Below are 19,771 nucleotides of genomic sequence, written 5' to 3' on the forward strand. Positions count from 1 at the left end.
ATCTCATACTATGATGAACACATGCATTTTTGTTTTATCAGAATCAGAAGAGCTTTATTACCAAGTATGTTTACACACACAAGGAATTTGACTTGAGGACAGGAGCTTCCAGTGCAAAAGAAAGTACAACATAGTGCAGACATACAGAGGAATAACACAGTGGGGATGTAATATAACACTAATATAATATATGCCATTATGATTGTTCATTGTTAGATACAACCATCTTTCCCTGATCTTTTATGTAATTATAAGTTTGGCAATAATAATAATAAAAAAGAGGGACAGGTGCACTAACACCTCATAGCATCACTAACTCAACAATCTAGTACGGTTTTCCTCAGCGTTTGCAATATCTGCACAAAGGATATGTCGGGCAGCTGCTCGAAGATCTCGCCTTTGGAGAAGACTGTTGATTTTATACTCTAAAAATGTAAGTATTACTACTTAAACATGACGATTACCCCAGAATTAATTGCATCGTTGGCCCACCCCAACACTTACATGCAATAATAAAGATAAATGCTAACCAATAATTATATTACTTTTCTTTTTTTTTTTTACTTAAACTGAAAAAATAAAAGTTTTTGTCGTGACATAGCTATACATAAATATACACTAGTTGAACAAATGCAGTCGATGTGAATACATCAATTTTCAGTCAAGCAATTAATACACGAATTAATAAAATATTAATATTTTATTTACTGACAACAATAAACGTGAATAAATGAGTAAAGGAATGAATAAAAGTAAGCATCACAATAAATACATAGAGCAGAAGGCTGCTGGTTCAAAACCTCCTTGAGCGATCCAGGTCGTTCCAGGGGATTGTAGGTCCCTGTAATAAGAGCACTGTAAATCACTTTGGATAAAAGCGTCATGACATTTTCTGATGATGCTTTTGAAGCTTCTGAAAGTAAGCCTTCATTGTATGAACAGAAACCAGCAGAACAAACTTGAACAAACTCACATCCTCAGTGTCTTTTGGTGTTTTGCTCCAGCTGGCTCTGGGTTCACTGAGGATGAAGAGACCACAGCAACATCTGGCCCAGATGAGGCAGTAAGAGGTGGAGTGATGGAGCGTCTCATCCTGGTCACTGGACCATTTTCAGGATGCTGCTGTGAGCTTCCCGTCCTCACTGCTCACACCAGTCTGCAGACATTTGTGTTGTAAAGAAAGCCACGCGTGACTCTTCAAGTGTGCTTCAGGTCAGGAGGGCGTTGTTTGTTGTGACAGCTGCAGGGAGCAGCTCTTCTGACCTGTTTCTTACCTGCTGAGATGGATCGGAGACAGAGGCATGCGGCTCTCTCTTTCCTCAGCAACATCTCGCTGGATGGAAAAGCAGCGGAGGCGAACGGGGCTCAATGTCAAACTGAGGATGGCGTCAGATTCACGCTTTCAGCATCTGCTCCAGTCATTCGAGCACAAAGAGCTTCAGGAGAACAGCAGCCCAGTAAAGAGGAGTGTGGAGGTCAGACGGGCAGCGAGATCAAAACATCTCTTCTGGACAGTGAATCCAAAGTGAACACCTCTAGAGAGATTCAGAGGTCTAGCATTTTTTTATTATTATTATTTCATTTAAATACTCCCAAATAAATTAAAAAAATTTGATTTTGTAAAAAAAAAAGAAAAAGTGTGTGTGTGTGTGTGTATATATCCAATGACCATTGTTCAATACAAACATATTTTTTTCTGCAATCACACATTATGGGCATAGTGAAAAGCACATTTATATTCATATACATATATATATATAAAAAATTTTTTTTTACTGTTTTCTTACAGTAAGTCTTGCACAAGTGTCGTATGGCCCAGGAGCAGCAGACGGGTTCATTTCATCAAAAACATGAGACAACACGATACCCGCAATGGAAGGTACTGCAATGAAAACATGAACAAACTAATTATGACAAATATCTATGAACCAATAATAGGGTAACACTTCACAGTAAGGTCCTATCAGGGTTATTATAGTTAAATAAAATTAAAACTATACCATTCAAAACATTTTGTTAATTGAAACAATATTAATTTATTGTAAATTAACTTGATGTTCTAAAATAACTAAAACTAAACCTGAAATAAAAATGGATAAAAACTATTAAAAAAAATAAAAAAGACTAAAATGTTAAAAATTAAAATGAAAATGGAAAATATAAAAATAAAAAGTAATTCAAACTATTAATAAAATCTACAATAGTATCATAATGATACTAAAACAACCTATTAGTTAACATTGGTTAATGCAACCTAAGTAACAATGAGCAATACATTTATGGTATTTATTAATATTTGTTTACTTAATAAAATACAATAGTTCATAGTTCATGTTAGCTCAGGTCCATGAAATAATGTCACAACTTTTCTATATATAAAAATATCTTTAAAATAAATAAATAAATAAATAAAAAACAACAAAATTAATCAAATATAATCTAATATTAAAATGACAGCTGAAATAATTGTTAAATATGATCTAAAGCAACAATCGTTTGAATATAATTGTACTTCTGCGGTATTTCTTTCTTTCTGCGTCACTGGACTGAAAACACAGATCAAGGATCAAGTGGCTCTTCTGAGGAGAACAGCACATGTTTATGACAGCGTTTCTACACAAAAACTCTAGATAAAATCTTGATAAACTAATTTAGATATAAATGTGTTCAATTAAAAGGGAGGAAAAAATATAGATTAAAGATCTGAAGTTTAAATGCTAATGAAAGAGAAAATGCATTTTACACTCATGAAATGTCTTAACAAGAAGCAAATAAACTGTCTAATGTTTATGTTCCTGTAGGATAGTTTTGATCAGAGCCAGAAGAGCTGTATACGGGATGTTTTCTGTCCTGCCCTATCGAGACTTCAGCCAGATCAAGTGAGTCCTGCTCTGTTTACATCAGATTTTGAATCTAGATAATCTCACACTCGTCTGTTGTCTACAGCGATCAAAGGTTAGACTGCGGCCATCAGAACAACATCAGTGGAGCGACTCAAGACGCAGTGATGCTGATTGATGCTGTTGAACCTGGAGCCAAGGGTAAGGTGAGGTCCACTTGAGATTAAAATGACTTATTTGATCAGTGTAATATTGAGGTTTCATAACTAATATTTTGTTTCCCAACTTTCAGACAGTGTCGTACACAAAACTTCTGTCTCACACTAATGCCTTAAGCAGCAGCAGCAGCGGCGGCTCTGACGTCTTCGCACTGCATTCTGGGTCACAGTGTGTTTTGAGTCCAGCATGTGTCCTCACTCAGACTGGCATAAAGAGAGGTCAGTGAGGAAGAGCATGTTCACATGTCAAATTTACCTTGCTGTCTTGTGTATTTTATTTTAATAAATAAATAAATATTTAATGTTTTTGAGTGACATATCAATTTAGAATGAAAAGAATGTACTTTTTTTAGAAAAATTGTAAAAAAAAAGTTTGACAATTGTAAATTGTAAAATTAATAGATTTATAAGTAAACTAAGCTACGCATCAATTTAATATGAATATAATTTTACTTTTTTTTCCCTGAAAATGTTTTTTTTTCTTTTAATTTCCAGAATTCCCTGGAATTCATTTATTTATTCATTCATGTTTTTGAGTGTCAATTAAAAGCAGTTCATAAATTAAAAATTAATATATTTAAATAAAATTAAAATGTACATCAATTTAGGATGAAAAGAATTTAGATTTTTCATGAATTTTTCTTTTTTTTCTGTCCAAGAATTTTTTATCTTTTTTTATGTATTTCCAGAATTCCCTTCATTCATTCATTAATTTGTTCGTTCATTTGTTCATTCATTCACTCATTTTTTAAAATTAAGCTGCATGTTTACTTAAGATTAAAAAATGTACCTTTTTTCTGAAAATTGTTCTTTTTTTAAATAATTAATATTAATATTTTTTTACATGCAGGATTCAAAGGGAAAACATTGATGATTATGACCCGAATCTTCTGGATGATCCACAGTGGCCTTGTGGGAAACACAAACGAGTGCTTGTCTTTCCATCTTATACGGTGAGAGCAATCAGTCGATGCATATGAAGTTTGTCATACAAGAACATTTTTGTTCATGTTATTACTGTAACGTTTTATGACAGTCTCACACCTGCCTTAAAAAATATACTAATGCTGCTTATGGAGGAAAAACTTCATCATTGTAATAAAAAAAAAATAAAAACTCTCTTTTTGTATGGATGAAGTGCAGCATTTGAAACATGAAGTGCAGCATTTTTTTCCTAGTGTGTGTGTGTTGATTTTTTCAGACAACGGTCATTGAAGCTTATGGAGGAAAAACTTCATCATTGTACTAAAAAAATTTAAAAAACTCTCTTTTTGTATGGATGAAGTGCAGCATTTGAAACATGAAGTGCAGCATTTTTTTTCCTAGAGATGTGTGTTGATTTTTTCAGACAACGGTCATTGAATACGTGAAGCCGTCCGACCTGAAGAAAGACATGAATGAAACATTCAGCGAAAAGTTTCCACATCTTCAACTGACCCTCAGCAAAATCAGAAGGTACCGGCTTCCTATCACCCAACTTGAAAATATGAATATCTCGAAGCAATGCAATTGTATGTATTATTTTATTGTATTGTGACATTCTCAGTCTGAAAAGAGAGATTCGGAAATTGGCCCAGGAGGATTGTGGGTATGAGGAGCCGACGATTGCAATGGCTTATGTCTATTTTGAAAAGCTCGCCCTGCACGGTAAACTGGACAAGCAGAATCGGAAACTTTGCGCCGGAGCTTGTATCCTTCTCGCTGCCAAAATAAGCAATGACCTCAAGAGGCCAGAGGTCAAACACCTCATAGATGTACGTAAAGCTCTGCGACATCAATATCTGTTCCCTGATTTCTAATTCAATAAATGATTCATTCAGTTCTCACATTAGAGACTGGAGGAGCGACTGCGGCTGAATCGCAGGGAACTTTTATCACTGGAGTTTCCTGCGCTGGTGGCGCTCGAGTTTAAACTGCATCTGCCACAGCGTGAGATCTTACCGCACTACAGACGCCTCTGTCAGACCACCTAAAACCAGACCAGATCCTCAAAACCCACCCTACTGCTGTTCAGTGTTTAGATGCACTGCTTGTTTCATAAGCTACACACTAAGATTTAATAAAGATATCTAATATTGCTTCTGTGTTTTATGATTTCATTTTATTTTCCGGCAGAAAAAATGAGAAAAAAACAGAGATGGTCAATGAAAATCTTTCATTTAGTATTGCAAAAACTGATTCAAAGAAAAGTTATTTCATAACTGAATACACGGGTCAATTTCATAATAGAAGCTTTAGAAATACAATATCATAAAACGTGGCTCCAAAATACAGTAAATGTGACCCTGGACAACAAAACCAGTCGTAAGGGTCAATTTATTTGGCCGAGATACAACTATTTGAAAATCTGGAATCTGAGGGTGCAAAAAAATCTAAATATTGAGAAAATCGCCTTTAAAGTTGTTTAAATGATGTTCTTAGCAATGCATATTACTAATCAAAAATTAAGTTTTAATATATTTACAGTAGGAAATTTACAAAATATCTTCATGGAACATGATCTTTACTTAATATCCTAATGATTTTTGGCATAAAAGAAAAATCGATAATTTTGACCCATACAATGTTTTTTTGGCTATTAATACAAATATACCCCAGCGGCTTAAGACTGGTTTTGTGCTCCAGGGTCACAAATGTCAATCGGCTCAAACAGAATAATCACAGTACTTTTTGCAGGACTCAATTTTGGGAGTTATTTCTATATTTGAAAAACCCAGATACCCTAAAAAAATATAACCGTCAACCAACCTGCAATAATTATGAATAATGTTAAACATGGGCAACATACATCTCATGCCATTATGTAAAAATATGTTTTAAAACCTACATGAGAGTTACAGAGGGCTTATGTACCAATGTTATCTTACCGATTCTCATACAGAGATGTAAGGTGTGACAGTATTCAGGATATGATCCAGGACTCTCAAAAGTAAACTGCTGGACAATGATGTGCAAAAGGTCGAACACTAACAGCAATTACAAATATTGCTGGTGAAAAATGCGTAATAAGTGCAAAACAGAAAATCTGTTACTATACAATACTGACTACAATAAACTGGCCATATTAAAATGTAGGGCTAAAAGAATTACGGTAAATGGTAAACACATGAAAAGAGTTTTGGGTGTAGCAAGGTGAAAATAATCTCATTGAGGCAATTGGCTTTGGTCAATTTATAAAGCCCCTATAAAGAGTTGGAGTGACTTATTTGGAAAATCTTCAAAGGCACTGGCCATATTCTTCAACACACTTATTGAAATCTGTCTGAATACACAAACAAGGCCTCCCCAGCATAGTTCAGGATGATGCTAATGAGAGAAACAAAAACAATATAACATTAATTTCATTATTCACTTCATACTGCAAGTAAATAGATAGCTTAAACTCAATATCTTAACATAAAACTGTTCTCACCAGCACAGAGTCACGGGGCTGAGCACAGAGTTGAATGCGGAAAGTGAAAGGGAAAGACCTGACGCCAGTATCTGCATGCAAGGAGAAAAGAAAACCATTGCACCATTTACATTAAAATTTTTGTGCTGCAATGCGTGCGATGTGAAACCAGCCTTTTGCTCGAACAGTACTGACTGGACACAAATAAATGGAGACACTCAACAAAGGATAATTGTGGTTCAAAATATAATTTTCAGAGGTCTGTCTCACCTTAGCCAGGAAGAACCAGATGCCACAGTGCTCCTGAGACAGACTGCCCTTCAATTTCACGGTTGCCAACATCAGACAAAAGCTGAATATAGCGCTATGAAATGAAATTGATTTCTAATGAGCTTAAGATTTGCACACACAATCAATTTCTTTCAACAAAATAGCAATGCATCACTTATTCTGGGCTTTTTGCAGTTGTAAAAAGTATTGGATATTTGCAGTATTGTAAATATCCAACAAATCATGCTAACTTTCATGCATTAGCACATTTATGATTCCCACTGAATGTTTGTCTCACCTGCCCAAGCAGCCAGTATGGAACCTGTATGAAGTCAGCAGAGGGAAATCTAAGGCACCGGACAGATCACCTGAAAGACAAAACATCAAGAAGTACACATGAATCATGTCAGAAAATTACAGAGCAGTAGACAAAAATAATATAATAGTATAAAATGCATTTTATTACCTGTCGAGTATGCAAGAGAGGCAAGTAACAATGCGCTAAAAAAGAAGTATAAAATTAGATGGAGTTGAAAAAATGACTACATATAGTATATACTATATGTAGTATACATATATACTACATATGCATTCAAAATTCATTTGTGTCAAAATCTGAGGTCGCATTTAAAGGATGACTTTAAAGGGTTAGTTCACCCAAAAATGAAAATTCTGTCATTAATTACTCACCCTTGTGTTGTTCCAAACCCGTAAGACCTTCGTTCATCTTCGGAACACAATTTAAGATATTTTTGATGAAATCTGAGGGCTCTCTGACCCTCCCATAGACAGCAAGGTAACTACCACGTTCAAGGTCCAGAAAAGTACCAAGATGATCGACAAAGTAGTCCGTGTGACATCAGTGGTTCAACTGTAAAGTTACGAAGCTACGAGAATACTTTTTTGTGCAAAGAAAACAAAAATAATGACTTTATTCCACATTTTCGTCTCTACTGCGTCACTTGTGGACGCGCATTCACGACAGTATCATGACGCGAGTGTGTGGCAGCTACAGTTGAACCACTGATGTCACACGGACTACTTTGTCGATCATCTTGGTACTTTTCTGGACCTTGAACGTGGTAGTTACCTTGCTGTCTATGGGAGGGTCAGAGAGCCCTCAGATTTCATCAAAAATATCTTAAATTGTGTTCCGAAGATGAACGAAGGTCTTACGGGTTTGGAACAACACAAGGGTGAGTAATTAATGACAGAATTTTCATTTTTGGGTGAACTAACCCTTTAATTTTCAGATTGATCTATTTACCTGGTCATGTAATTGATGAACTGCTCTTCAAGATCACTATAACATTACACATTAAAAACGGCACTTATTATGCATCTACTTAGATTTTAAAAAATAACAATATACAACATACACAACCATTCTAAAAGTTTAGGGTCAGTACGTTTTTTTTTTTTTAAGAAATGAATACTTCTATTCAGTAAGAATGCATTAAATTGATCAAAAGTGACATTAAAAGACTTTTCTACTAAGTTTAAAAATGTCCCAATTTCCACAGAAACAAACATTGATAATAATAAGAAATGTTTCTTGAGCAGCAAATCAGCATATTAGAATGATTTCTGAAGGATCATGTGAAATTCAGCTTTTCATCACAAAAATGAATTATATTTTACAAAAGAAATCAGTTATGTGAAATTTTTTGATCAAATAAATGCAGCCTTAGTGAGCAGAAGAGACTTCTTTGAAAAACTTTTAAAAATATTACTGACCCCAAACTTTTGAACGATAATGTAAATAAAACATGAAAGCACCTCAGAAGGTTTGTCTTTGTGTTCTTCTGGAATACTTTATATGCACCTAAATTAGAGAAGAGATGAGAATAAAAACACACACAGGTAAAATGCACACTTTCATGTGACCAAATCTTAAGTACATCTCTGTAGGTTTCAGATCGTTACTCACAATTCTGAGTCCCACAACAAATAAATTCACACTCACCAACACAGAACAGATGGATGGACGCCCATGTGTAGCCACTGGGACCAAACTGAGAGGTGAGACATATAGAACCATAAAGAGGACATATGAAATGGAGATTTTTACTGTCACAGGAAACAGAGATATTGATAAAACACAGAAAATCCCGGTGAGAGTGAACTTACCCGTGGATTGTATAGCATAAGGCTGCTGGCAGATCCCAACAACATACACACACTATAAAGAAAATCATTTCAACAACAAAAAAGATTCTTCTTCAGTATTTTTCTCTTGCTTTCTAGTACAAAGCAAAATTACTTAAAGGAGTCATATGATGCTGCTAAAAAGAACATTATTTTTTGTATTTGGTGTAATGAAATGCGTTTATGCGGTTTAAAGTAAAAAAAACACATTATTTTCCACATACTGTACATTATTGTTTCTCCTCTATATAGTTTACACAAGCGCCGGAAGAAGTGATCTCTCACGCGTGTACGTCACTCATTGTTTACACAGTGCACAAACATTGTAGGCGCGTACACACCTCACGCACCAGATGCTGTGCGCGCGCCCAAAGACAGTTGGACATAGTGGTGTATTAGAGGTAAAAAATTATATAAATACTTTCTGGCACAAACCGATCGTTTCGTGTCTTAGGACAGCAATGTGTCGTCACGAGCCGCAGGGTTTAATTTGGATTTGTATGTGCATGTTTTTTTTTAGTCTCATAGATTTTGTTACCACTGCCATGCATTATACGATTGATAGACTGCAACAGTTGGAGTTAAAAATCATCATATGTGTTCTACTGAAGAAACAAAGTCACCTACATCTTGGATGCCCTGGGGGTAAGCAGATAAACATCACATTTTCATTTTTGGGTGAACTATCCCTTTAAGTTATTACGTTTTGTTTTCTGAAAAAATTTATCAAAATGAAGTGTTTATGCTTAAAACAAGAATAAATATTAGCCAGTTGGGTAAGAAAAAGAAACTACATTTTTAGTTAATAACTTAAATTTTTCTTACCACCTTGTTGGACTTTTTTCCTGTTTTAAGTTTTCAGAAAACAATACGTATTACTCCAATACTTATTACTCCTCAAGTAACTGTATCTTGATTTAAGAATGTTTAGATATTTTTACTGGAAAACAAGGTAAAAAAATAATAATTTTACAGTATTGGTATTAATTTAAGAGCATAAACAAGCTCTTTTTCAAGTCATGCTTGCTTGGGCTGCTTGGTTAAAACAAACATACCTTATTAATTTCATCCATGGTGGTTTCTAAATAAAGCAAATATAAAGAAAATTAAAATGGTAGCATGACGGGCATTGAGATATGATTATGATATCTGAAACAGTATGAGGATACTATAGAAACGAGCTGTTTTATGATTTCTAATCCTACTAAATACATAGAGAAAGGAAAAAAAACATGCAAAAAATAGATTTGTTTGTTTGTTCCCACAAAATAGCAACTGAAATCAGACTTACCTCTCTGTGAGTTGCTGTTCCGATGAGAAAAGCAAAGACTTCTGAGACATTTTGTAACACGAAGAAAAAAGGAATGGGCTAAAAAAAAAAGAGCAAAGACAAACATATTTCAACATAAGCACACACAAAGGTTGCATGTTCAGTCCCAACACAGGAAAGACACTGAAGTTCATATTTCAGCATATATTTTGTACTTACCAAAAGTGACAGTGCTTTGGACCCTGCATAAATGTTACCAATAAATAAGAAGGACCCAGGAAGCTGGGAAAAAGCTGCAGATCTAAATAACAAACACAGCAAGAGTACATATATTAATAAACAGATCATAATAAAATGTATAATCCACAAATACTAATCAATGTTTTATATAAATGCATATTTAGTTACCTGGAAAAGCCATTGATTTCAACCCAACCCAGTTTCCATGTAACCAGTAGCAAGAGAGCCCCAGTGGAGGTCTGCCAACTGAAGAAAGTCAATTAATGGTAAGCATAAATATTGAAATATCATGTAAATGAGGAACTGAACTCCAAACATAACCAAGTGATGAATACTTACCCCTGAAAAATGGTTGGAAATGTAAACTTTAAGATAGACAGGACATACTGTAAAGCAAAAAGCAATTCTACATTGTGTGTATTCTGGTACCTGTCAGCATTACTATCATTTAACAATCTAATACCCACAGCTAAACCACAAAATGTATTTTAGAAAATGCATTATTGTAAATGCAATACAAAAACAACAGGACAAACACACATTGATGCTGTCAAAAGTACAGTAGTTAGTTTACCTTATTTGTGAAGTAAGATGCTGTGAAAAAGGTGCAGAAAACTAGAGCAAGAATCACTCGAGCAACATTCATTGGATTGGATGCACCGGTAACTTTGGTCTCACAGCTCCTCTAACACTCTTCTTTATTAATGTTCTGACATCTCATCTGTACTTCCTCTGTTCTGTAGGCCACGCCCACCGTGACACGCAGCACATTTTTAGCCAATAAAAGCCTCAATGAAATCAGTTCTAAATGGTATAGTGAGCAACAAAAATTGAGATTACCCGAAAAAATATAATAATATTTTAGCACTTATAATATTATTTAGACTTATTTTATTCTTATTACTGATACCAAATAAAATACTTTTAACACGAATTAATTTTATGTTTATCTTTATTATTATATAAAGTATTATTTAGAATACTCAACCATTACAGGAATAAAAATGTAATAATGAAATATGCAAACAATTTTGATGAATTAGATAATTATATTCATAAAGTGATCGCTTTCTATCATGAAAGGAATATTTTTTTTAATGAATTGTTTCGAATGACAAAAATAGAAAATAAAAATCTCAATTTTTTTTTTTACTATTTATGTTTTCATAACATAGGAGAAAAAGAAGTGATAATAAGGAAGGCTTTGTTTTCGGAGATCCCATTATTTTATTATTATTGTTTTATATATATATATATATATATATATATATATATATATATATATATATATATATATATATATATATATACATATATACAGCAATTAATCTTTCACGTAGGGCCAGGTAGGTTTGGACAGATTTTTTCCCTTAATAAATGAAATCATCATTTAAAAACTGCATTTTGTATTTACTTGCCTTATCTTTGTGTAATATTTTAATTTGTTTGATGATCTGAAACATTAAAGTGTGACAAACATGCAAAAAAATAAGAAATCAGGAAGGGGGCCAACACTTTTTCACACCACTGTACATACTGTGGGTATAGAAAAGAATCACCCCCTTTAAAATATGAAATGAAGACGGACACAGTTTTGTTTTATCCAGCTGTATTTATTTAGTGCAACTTATAACATCCAAGTGAAAGATATAACACCAACATGTCAGGAAAAAATAAAAAAACAGAATCACTGAGTTGGAAAAGGATCACTCCCTTGTGTTGGTATTTTGCTTTAATTACAGCCATTAGTCTGTTGGGATATGTCTCTACTAACTTGTAGACAAAATTTTCATTTTTGGGTGGAAAATCCATTTAAGTTAAAATACTATTCATGGCACATGTGACGGGAATTTTATTCTGCTTGTCAGCTGCTGATGGTGTTATTTGTTGGAATGTGAGCCTAACTTCTGCTGATAGAGTGTATCAGTCATTCATGTCTGTGTGTTGTGTTATTTTTCCAGAGCCCATGGGGCGCTCCCGTCCTGGCATCAGCGCCCTGCTCTCTGGCTGATGTGATGAGTGAGCAGCTGGCCCGAGAGCTGCATGAGGAGGGCATTCCTTTCCCAGAAATCCCAGAGTGAGTCTCACACACATCTACATATCAAATTATTAACACTGTTACGAGTCTAGTAGCCCACTGTCTTGGATTACTTTTTTATATAGAAACAATAGTAATACATGATATAGTCACTTGGAATAAGCATTTTTAGTATTTATTGTCCATTTAATTGTTTTTTTACTCAAGCACTGTGTTTAACTTATCAACACATGCTTGTTTGACTACGAAATCATTCATCTGGCATTTAAACTCTAAGGCAGCAGAGGCACTCTGACAAAATGTTGTTTGAAGCAAGTTTGTCATCATTTCTGATGGTGAAAACATCTTTTGTATGCATTTACTTCCTATTATTTTCAGTACCGATCTGGACCTGACCTTTTGCATCATTGTGTGTGCAACTCGCTAAAGGCTTACAATTAGGGATGCACCGATACTGGTATCGGTATCGGGCCCGATACTGAGCTCCTGTACTCGTACTCGTACTCGTTAAAATGCCCCGATACCAAACGCCGATACCACACAGCATGTGATAAGCGCCATATTCAGACAAAGAAACACCGACAACAGACAGCAGAATGGAGTTAAGGATGTCTACTACGAAGTATATGTATGCAATGAATATAACGTTAAACATTCAGTATTAACGTCTGTATAGCTGATGTGCGTGAGCTGATAAACAAAGCACACTGAGTGGATTGAGCGCGCAGATGCGCGAGCTTGTCGAGTGAATATACCTTTCTCACAGACATCACTGGAAAGTTTGTAGTTTGGTCGGATATGTAAGTAAAACAATGCACAAGTTACTTAACGGTAGAGAGAGAGAGCGCGCGCGCACTTCTGTTGTGTGATCTTTGATGTTCACTCACTAAGCACACGCATCATTTGGATTAAAACCAAATCGTAAAAATAAGACCATTTATAGGGGCATTCACTATAAACATCATTTATTTTCAACCTTAGGCATACACGACTTTTTGGTGAAAGTGAAACTAACAGCCTGTGTGAAATGTGCTAGGCTGTACTTTACTACTGTCCTCTCATTCTGCACCAGTACAAATACATGCACGCGTTGAGCGTTTTGCTTGCTTGAGCGTTTCTGCATAATATGAGTGGCTTTGGAATATAAATCGCAGCATGTTTCAGATGAAAAAACGATACTCTTTTGGTTTCTGTACCCAATATTTAAAAAATGTACAAATGCAATAAAAATATTGGTATCGGTATCGGCAAGTACCAAAAATAAAAGTATCGGTATCGGGCAAGTACTGGAAAAAGTGGTATCGGTGCATCCCTACTTACAATTAATGCAAGCTTGCATTTATTATGCAGCTTTAATCTCAATGTGTCTCGTGTAGCTTTGAAGAGAAGATTGTTCCTGAAGAGTGTGTCCTCAAGGTATTCAAGACCACCCTGAATGAGTTTAAGAACCGGGACAAATATATCAAAGACGACTACCGCTTCAAAGACCGCTTCAGCAAGCTGAATCCTCGCAAAATTATCCGCTTGTGGGCTGAGAAGGAGATGCACAACCTCACCAGGTGTTAAACAGATTAATTTCAGTGTACAAGACAAATATTTGACATTTAAATATGACACATATGACTGTGATTAAATGACTTAGATACATAAAGATAACACTACAACATAATATTCTTTAATCTACTTTTTCATGCCATTTTTTCCCCTCTTGCACACATAAATGTACATGTAGGATGAAGAAAGCAGGGATCCCTTGTCCAGAGGTGGTGATTCTGAAGAAGCATATCCTAGTGATGTCATTCATTGGAAAGGACCACGTTCCTGCACCTAAACTAAAGGACGCTACTCTGAGTTCTGAGGATATGAAGAAAGCATACTACCAAGTGCTAAATGTGAGTGTACTGAAAAACTAGAATAATCACATGAGCTTTGCAATTAAAAGGGTATTATTTGGTAAAAAATATATTTTGCATACTTTAATTTGTGGAGATTGATATAAACAGAGACGTTACTGTGTCCAGATTTTTGTTACTTTATTACAGTGCTTAATTGTCATGAAAATAATGGTACTACTTCTGTGCAATATAATGTCTTATTTCTGTTAAAATTTTTGGGGTAAAATGTGACTTCTATTTATGATATTTGTTGTTGATATTCACCACTTAATCTCTGTCTCACAGATGATGCAGCAGCTATATCAAGACTGTAACCTGGTTCATGCAGATTTGAGTGAATACAACATGCTCTGGCATGACCGACAGGTTTGTTTTAAGCTAGTCCAAACATTCTTAGTAGCACATCTGTATAAATTCTGCAGAATTTACACTACCGTTTAAAACATAAAGTCTCTTCTGCTCACCAAGGCAGCATTAATTTGATCCAAAATATGGTAAAAACTGTTTTCTATTTGAATATCTTTTAAAAATGTAATTTATTGCTGTGTTCAAAGCTGAATTTTCAGCATCATTACTCCAGTCTTCAGTGTCACATGATCCTTCAGAAATCATTCTAATATGCTGATTTGCTGCTCAAGAAACATGATTATCAATGTTGAAAACAGTTGTGCTGCTTCATATTTTTGTGGATACTGTGATACATTTAACTTAAAAAAATTTTTGATGAATGAAACATTCAAAAGAACAGCATTAGATTTAAAATAGGAATGTAATAGCATTATAAATCTATTTACTGTCCCTTTTAATCAGTTTATTGCATCCTTACTGAATAAAGTAGTATTATAATATATGAAGTATTATTATTTTATTTATTTAGTCTTACTAACCTCATGTCACCTTAAGGTCAATTTTATTTATTTATTTTTTTCCTTGTGAAGGTGTGGTTCATTGATGTGAGTCAGTCCATAGAGCCCACTCACCCTCACGGGCTGGAGTTCTTGTTCAGAGACTGCAGGAATGTGGCCACAGTAAGTGTCCGAACCATCTTGTGGTATAATAAAGAGCTCTATAATAGCTCTAAAGCAAGGTTGTGATCATTAATGAATGCTATTTTCTTCTCTTCAGTTTTTCCAGAAAGCTGGTGTGGCCGAAGCTCTCAATGTATTTGAGCTGTTCAACACCGTGTCTGGACTGCAGATCAACAGCGATAATGAGGCTGATTTCTTAGCACAGGTCTGGAATTAAGATGTTTATTGCTTGCAATCTGCATTTGCAAAAAAAAAATATATATATATATACACATATATAGTACTGTGACTAATATGACTAATAAGAAAGGTTGTGTATATGTGGCTTAGGTGCATGTTGGTTTATTAAAGATCCAACTAATTTTTAAAGGGGTCATGAACTGCCTTTTTTATTATTTCTTACTGTTCTCTGAGGTCCACTTATAATGTTATCAAGATTTGTACATCAAAAAACATCATCATTTTGAAGTAATAGGCTATTTTCTGTCCTGTTTTCACTCTGTTTGAATAGGTGTGGTGGATTGTAGACTCAGAAGTAAACGCCCACTGCTCTGATTGGATAACAGCTGTGTATGTTTGACAGCTACATCCTTTAGATTAATCTAAATCACATCCTTGTGATTTAGATTAAAAACGCATAAATACTCGGCACATATCAAACGATCTGTAATAACAGACAAAGCAATAGTGATCACATAATAAAGTTACTCACACTTGTGTGGTGCGACATTACTGTCAGATCCAATATATTCGGCACAGCATCGTCTTTTAGTTTCGATCTTTCTAATAATCCTGCGTCGAATTGTGCCTTGTTTGTAAACGAATCTGCAGTAAAATGAACAATGGACCAAATTCTTACTGATGCGGTCTGGAACTTCAGTCTGGATCAGAAGGAAGGTGATGCAAAGACTGTTTTTCCACAGCTTGGCTCTGGACAGCGTCTTGTTGTCTTCGGAGCATCTTTGTCATTTAATTTCTGTGTAGACCTGCGTTTGCCTCGTTATTTACACTACATGCTTGAATCGGTGGGCGGGGCTAAACAGGCAGTGATGTAGAAGCAGGCGTTGATCTTCTTCTGCGGAGGCGGGGTTTAGCCACACTATTACATCATAAAGTGGCACATTCCACAACCTGTCGTTTTGGCAGATTGGCTTCAATATAAGCTGTTTTTAGAATAACGTTTTGAGTTCTAAAACTTACAAGTTGTTTTTATAGTACAATGACCTCTTAGATGTCAAAAGATCAAGGGAATTTTGATTTCTTAGTTCATGACCCCTTTAAAACTTCATTGTTAAAAAGCAATTGTGTTGTATATTTTTACAGATTGAAGCCCTGGAGAAAAGAAATGAAGATCATGTGCAGAAATCCGGCAAGAAAATCTTCACGGACACCAATGATGGCAGCCCACCCCAATTAAACACTGATGATGATTAACACAAGCACAATAGTCATTTGAAAAATGAAGGAGAGAAAATCCCTCCATTCACAAATAAGGTGTGGAATGGGACGAACGCCCATGTCCGTGTGAAATACGCATTTGCTCGGTGTTGAAAGTAACACGTGGTCATTTGAGACATCAAGCATAACCTGACGTTTTTAACAAGACAGTTTTGGATGATGGTTAAAAACAAAGAAAATATAACTATAGAGACACAGGCAATGTTTTACAATTGTGTGGTGTTAAAAATGTGTCTCCTTCCACAATAAGAGCAAGCAGAGAATGAAGATCTTCTGAGGATCTCTGAATGCTCTGAATTGGTGTGTGATTTGAGCTTCAGTAATGAGCAGAACTCAGGACACTGATCCGGTCTGTTCATCATACAAATGACAGCCTGGGGTTTTATGTGAAATCATTTTACTGCTAAGATGACTATTGTAGATTTGCAGTCTTTGAGATCTTTTGTAAAATCAAGTAAAGATCCAATTAAACTGATGAATAGCATGCTTTGAGTTCTTCTTTCTTGACAAACTTGTTCTTTAGCTGAGAACATATTGGCACTAAATACAGTTTAAAGGAGTAGTTCACCCAAAAAAGAGAATTTGCTGAAATTTTAGTCACCCTCAGGCCATCCAAGATGTAGAGGAGTTTGCTTTTTCATGCTTTTTAGCGTTACATCACTTGCTCACCAATGGATCCTCTGCAGTGAATGGGTGCCGTCAGAAACTTTTTTAGCACATTTTAATTTCGGGTGAACCATTCCTATAAAGCAACTGAATGTAGTTCTATGTATTTTTGAGACTTTAGAGCCCTCTACAGTTAAATGAGGGGAATTCACTGGAAATATATCACTGTCATCCTTAAAGCAATCTGTACCCACTTACTAAACTTCTGTTTTAGGGGAGCACAGGAAAGAAACCGAAGCCATTTGTCTTATTAGAAATCAGTGTATCATCACAATGTTTTTGAAACTGATATTTTAAAGAACTTACAGCTGCTTTAAAAACCTGACTTGAGAGAGTATGTCATACTAGACAGACCTAAGAAAAAGAAGTTTTAATCCTTATAATATATAGTAGTATATTTACTCTTATGTTTTCACAGAATAATTTGACCTTTGAGTTGAACAGAATATTTATTAGCATATGACATCTAATGGTGAAGTTGGAACTACAGGATCAGATTTATTTATTTAGTCATTTATCAGATGCTTTTATCCAAAGCGACTTACAAACGAGGACAATAGAAGCAATCAATTGTAGTATTAAAACAACTAAAAACAGATCCAAAACTAAAAGCTAAAACTTTATAAATACTACCTATACACATTTTAAAAATAAAGAGATTAAATAAAAATGACAAATGCATACAACTAAATTTCTAAACTTAACATTTAAGTGGAAAAACAAAAAATAAAGCTAAAAACAATTCAAAATATTAAAGAACAAAACGTATGAGTATAATAATGATTCTAACATAACACTAAGCCAAACACCAAAAAAAAAACTACATATGTGTATGTACAACCACACACACACACACACATATATATATATATATATATATATTTTTTTTTATTCAATATATATATATTATTTAATTTCCATTTAGTTTGTTGAAGTATTAAAATAACTCAAATTAAATAAAACTAAAAACTTAATAAAAGACCTATACAGACATAAAAAATTCAGACATAATTTAACTAAAATTAAAAAAATAAATACAAATAATACAAATCAAACGACAGTAGTTTATCAGTAATCCTAAAAAATAACACTGCCAAACACACATGCTAAAAAACAACAACTTACTTACACATAGTATGAAATGGTTATAAAAACTGAAACAGAAGTGAAACGAGTAATAGAAAAGAAGAGAAATAAAAAGCGATACTTTGATATATGACAGCAGAAAGTAATGAAATGTTATTAGACTGTTATTTTGGCCATAGTTTCTGCTTGACATTTTATCCATAAAAAGGTCAATTCAAAGATGCGCTAAAAAAAACTTGAACTAAAACTGAAAAAAAAAATTATAATAATAATAAAACCTATATAGACATAAAAAAATAAAAATGAGTAAACCTATAATAGTATCTCAATAATGCTAAAACAACACTGGTCACTTAGTCACATCTAAAATTGTCTTTGTACTTCATTATGAAATGATGATTTACAATTTTATACTTATTCAAATTTCTATCTTCATCGATCTAAATTGGCTGTATCTCGTGATGGAGAATCTGTCATTCCCAGAGCTGCAATTGGAGAACATGTAAACAAAAACCGAGCAGAACGTCAACAGAAAAGTTTTTTTGCTGATTCGTCCTTCTGTCAACATGAAATGTGCATCCTTCATGTCAGAAGTTTTAAAAACAATACATAGAAAAGTAGGTCTGATGCATCTGCATATAACCCTTAACCTTATTCTACACTATACAATATGTAGTGTATATACCCACTAAAAACTTTAGCATAAAATTTTGTCTTGGATGCATGAGATATATTTGATATATTTGCATATAAGCTGTTATGCCTCTAAGACTATTTCCAACAACAACAAAAAACAACAACTTTGAAACTTGCAAAACACTATATTTAGGGGCTTGTACAATTATACAAGTTGTTGAATAATTGTGTCTCATAATTCCATCAATTTCTACTTTCGTCCCCATTCCTCAAACATGTATGTATGCCTGAGAATGTGTACAGTAGATTATGTATCTGCATATGTGTGATATTTTCCCATGACAAAAAATTACTAGGACAGTGTGTTTGTGTGTAATCATATTACAACCCGTCTCATCTTCACCCTTTAAAACTGCATATTTCAGCTAATATCTTCTTTAATTACTCTGTTTATGCTATTATGCTTCCTAGAAATCGTGTGACTTTTACATTGTCTTACTCAAATAACAATTTCACTAATTAGATCTCTTTAACAGCTCAGTTGTTTCTCCCATAGACAAAACAGAGCATCCATATTCATTTTATAG

General features: G+C 34.3%; 3 protein-coding genes across 3 annotated transcripts; 2 read left to right on the top strand and 1 right to left on the bottom strand.

The window, feature by feature from the left end:
- The first annotated feature begins 2,838 nt into the window (after nt 1-2,838).
- On the top strand, nt 2,839-5,098 carry LOC107599735 (CDK5 and ABL1 enzyme substrate 1-like). Its single transcript, XM_016291417.1, has 7 exons — nt 2,839-2,879; nt 2,947-3,046; nt 3,133-3,281; nt 3,909-4,011; nt 4,407-4,513; nt 4,605-4,812; nt 4,891-5,098. The coding sequence occupies exons 1-7, from the start codon at nt 2,839-2,841 to the stop codon at nt 5,029-5,031; spliced, it is 849 nt and encodes a 282-aa protein (XP_016146903.1). The 3' UTR covers nt 5,032-5,098.
- A 538-nt stretch (nt 5,099-5,636) lies between these two features.
- Nucleotides 5,637-11,119, bottom strand: LOC107599689 (transmembrane protein 241-like). The gene is made up of 15 exons (XM_016291367.1): nt 10,952-11,119; nt 10,717-10,763; nt 10,546-10,623; nt 10,357-10,438; nt 10,159-10,236; nt 9,923-9,948; nt 8,850-8,901; nt 8,686-8,734; nt 8,499-8,544; nt 7,987-8,022; nt 7,186-7,220; nt 7,018-7,087; nt 6,720-6,813; nt 6,471-6,541; nt 5,637-6,364 (listed from the first exon to the last, which is right to left on the bottom strand). Exons 1-15 carry the CDS (start codon nt 11,021-11,023, stop codon nt 6,307-6,309), a joined length of 894 nt encoding a protein of 297 aa, XP_016146853.1. The 5' UTR covers nt 11,024-11,119; the 3' UTR covers nt 5,637-6,306.
- A 50-nt stretch (nt 11,120-11,169) lies between these two features.
- On the top strand, nt 11,170-16,792 carry LOC107599736 (serine/threonine-protein kinase RIO3-like). The gene is made up of 9 exons (XM_016291418.1): nt 11,170-11,188; nt 12,295-12,454; nt 12,794-12,824; nt 13,778-13,974; nt 14,148-14,307; nt 14,596-14,676; nt 15,249-15,338; nt 15,436-15,543; nt 16,662-16,792. The coding sequence occupies exons 1-9, from the start codon at nt 11,170-11,172 to the stop codon at nt 16,770-16,772; spliced, it is 957 nt and encodes a 318-aa protein (XP_016146904.1). The 3' UTR covers nt 16,773-16,792.
- Nucleotides 16,793-19,771: the final 2,979 nt, after the last annotated feature.

This window comes from Sinocyclocheilus grahami, unplaced genomic scaffold (genome assembly GCF_001515645.1).
Source record: "Sinocyclocheilus grahami isolate Dianchi unplaced genomic scaffold, SAMN03320097.WGS_v1.1 scaffold270.1, whole genome shotgun sequence".
Taxonomy (NCBI): domain Eukaryota; kingdom Metazoa; phylum Chordata; class Actinopteri; order Cypriniformes; family Cyprinidae; genus Sinocyclocheilus; species Sinocyclocheilus grahami.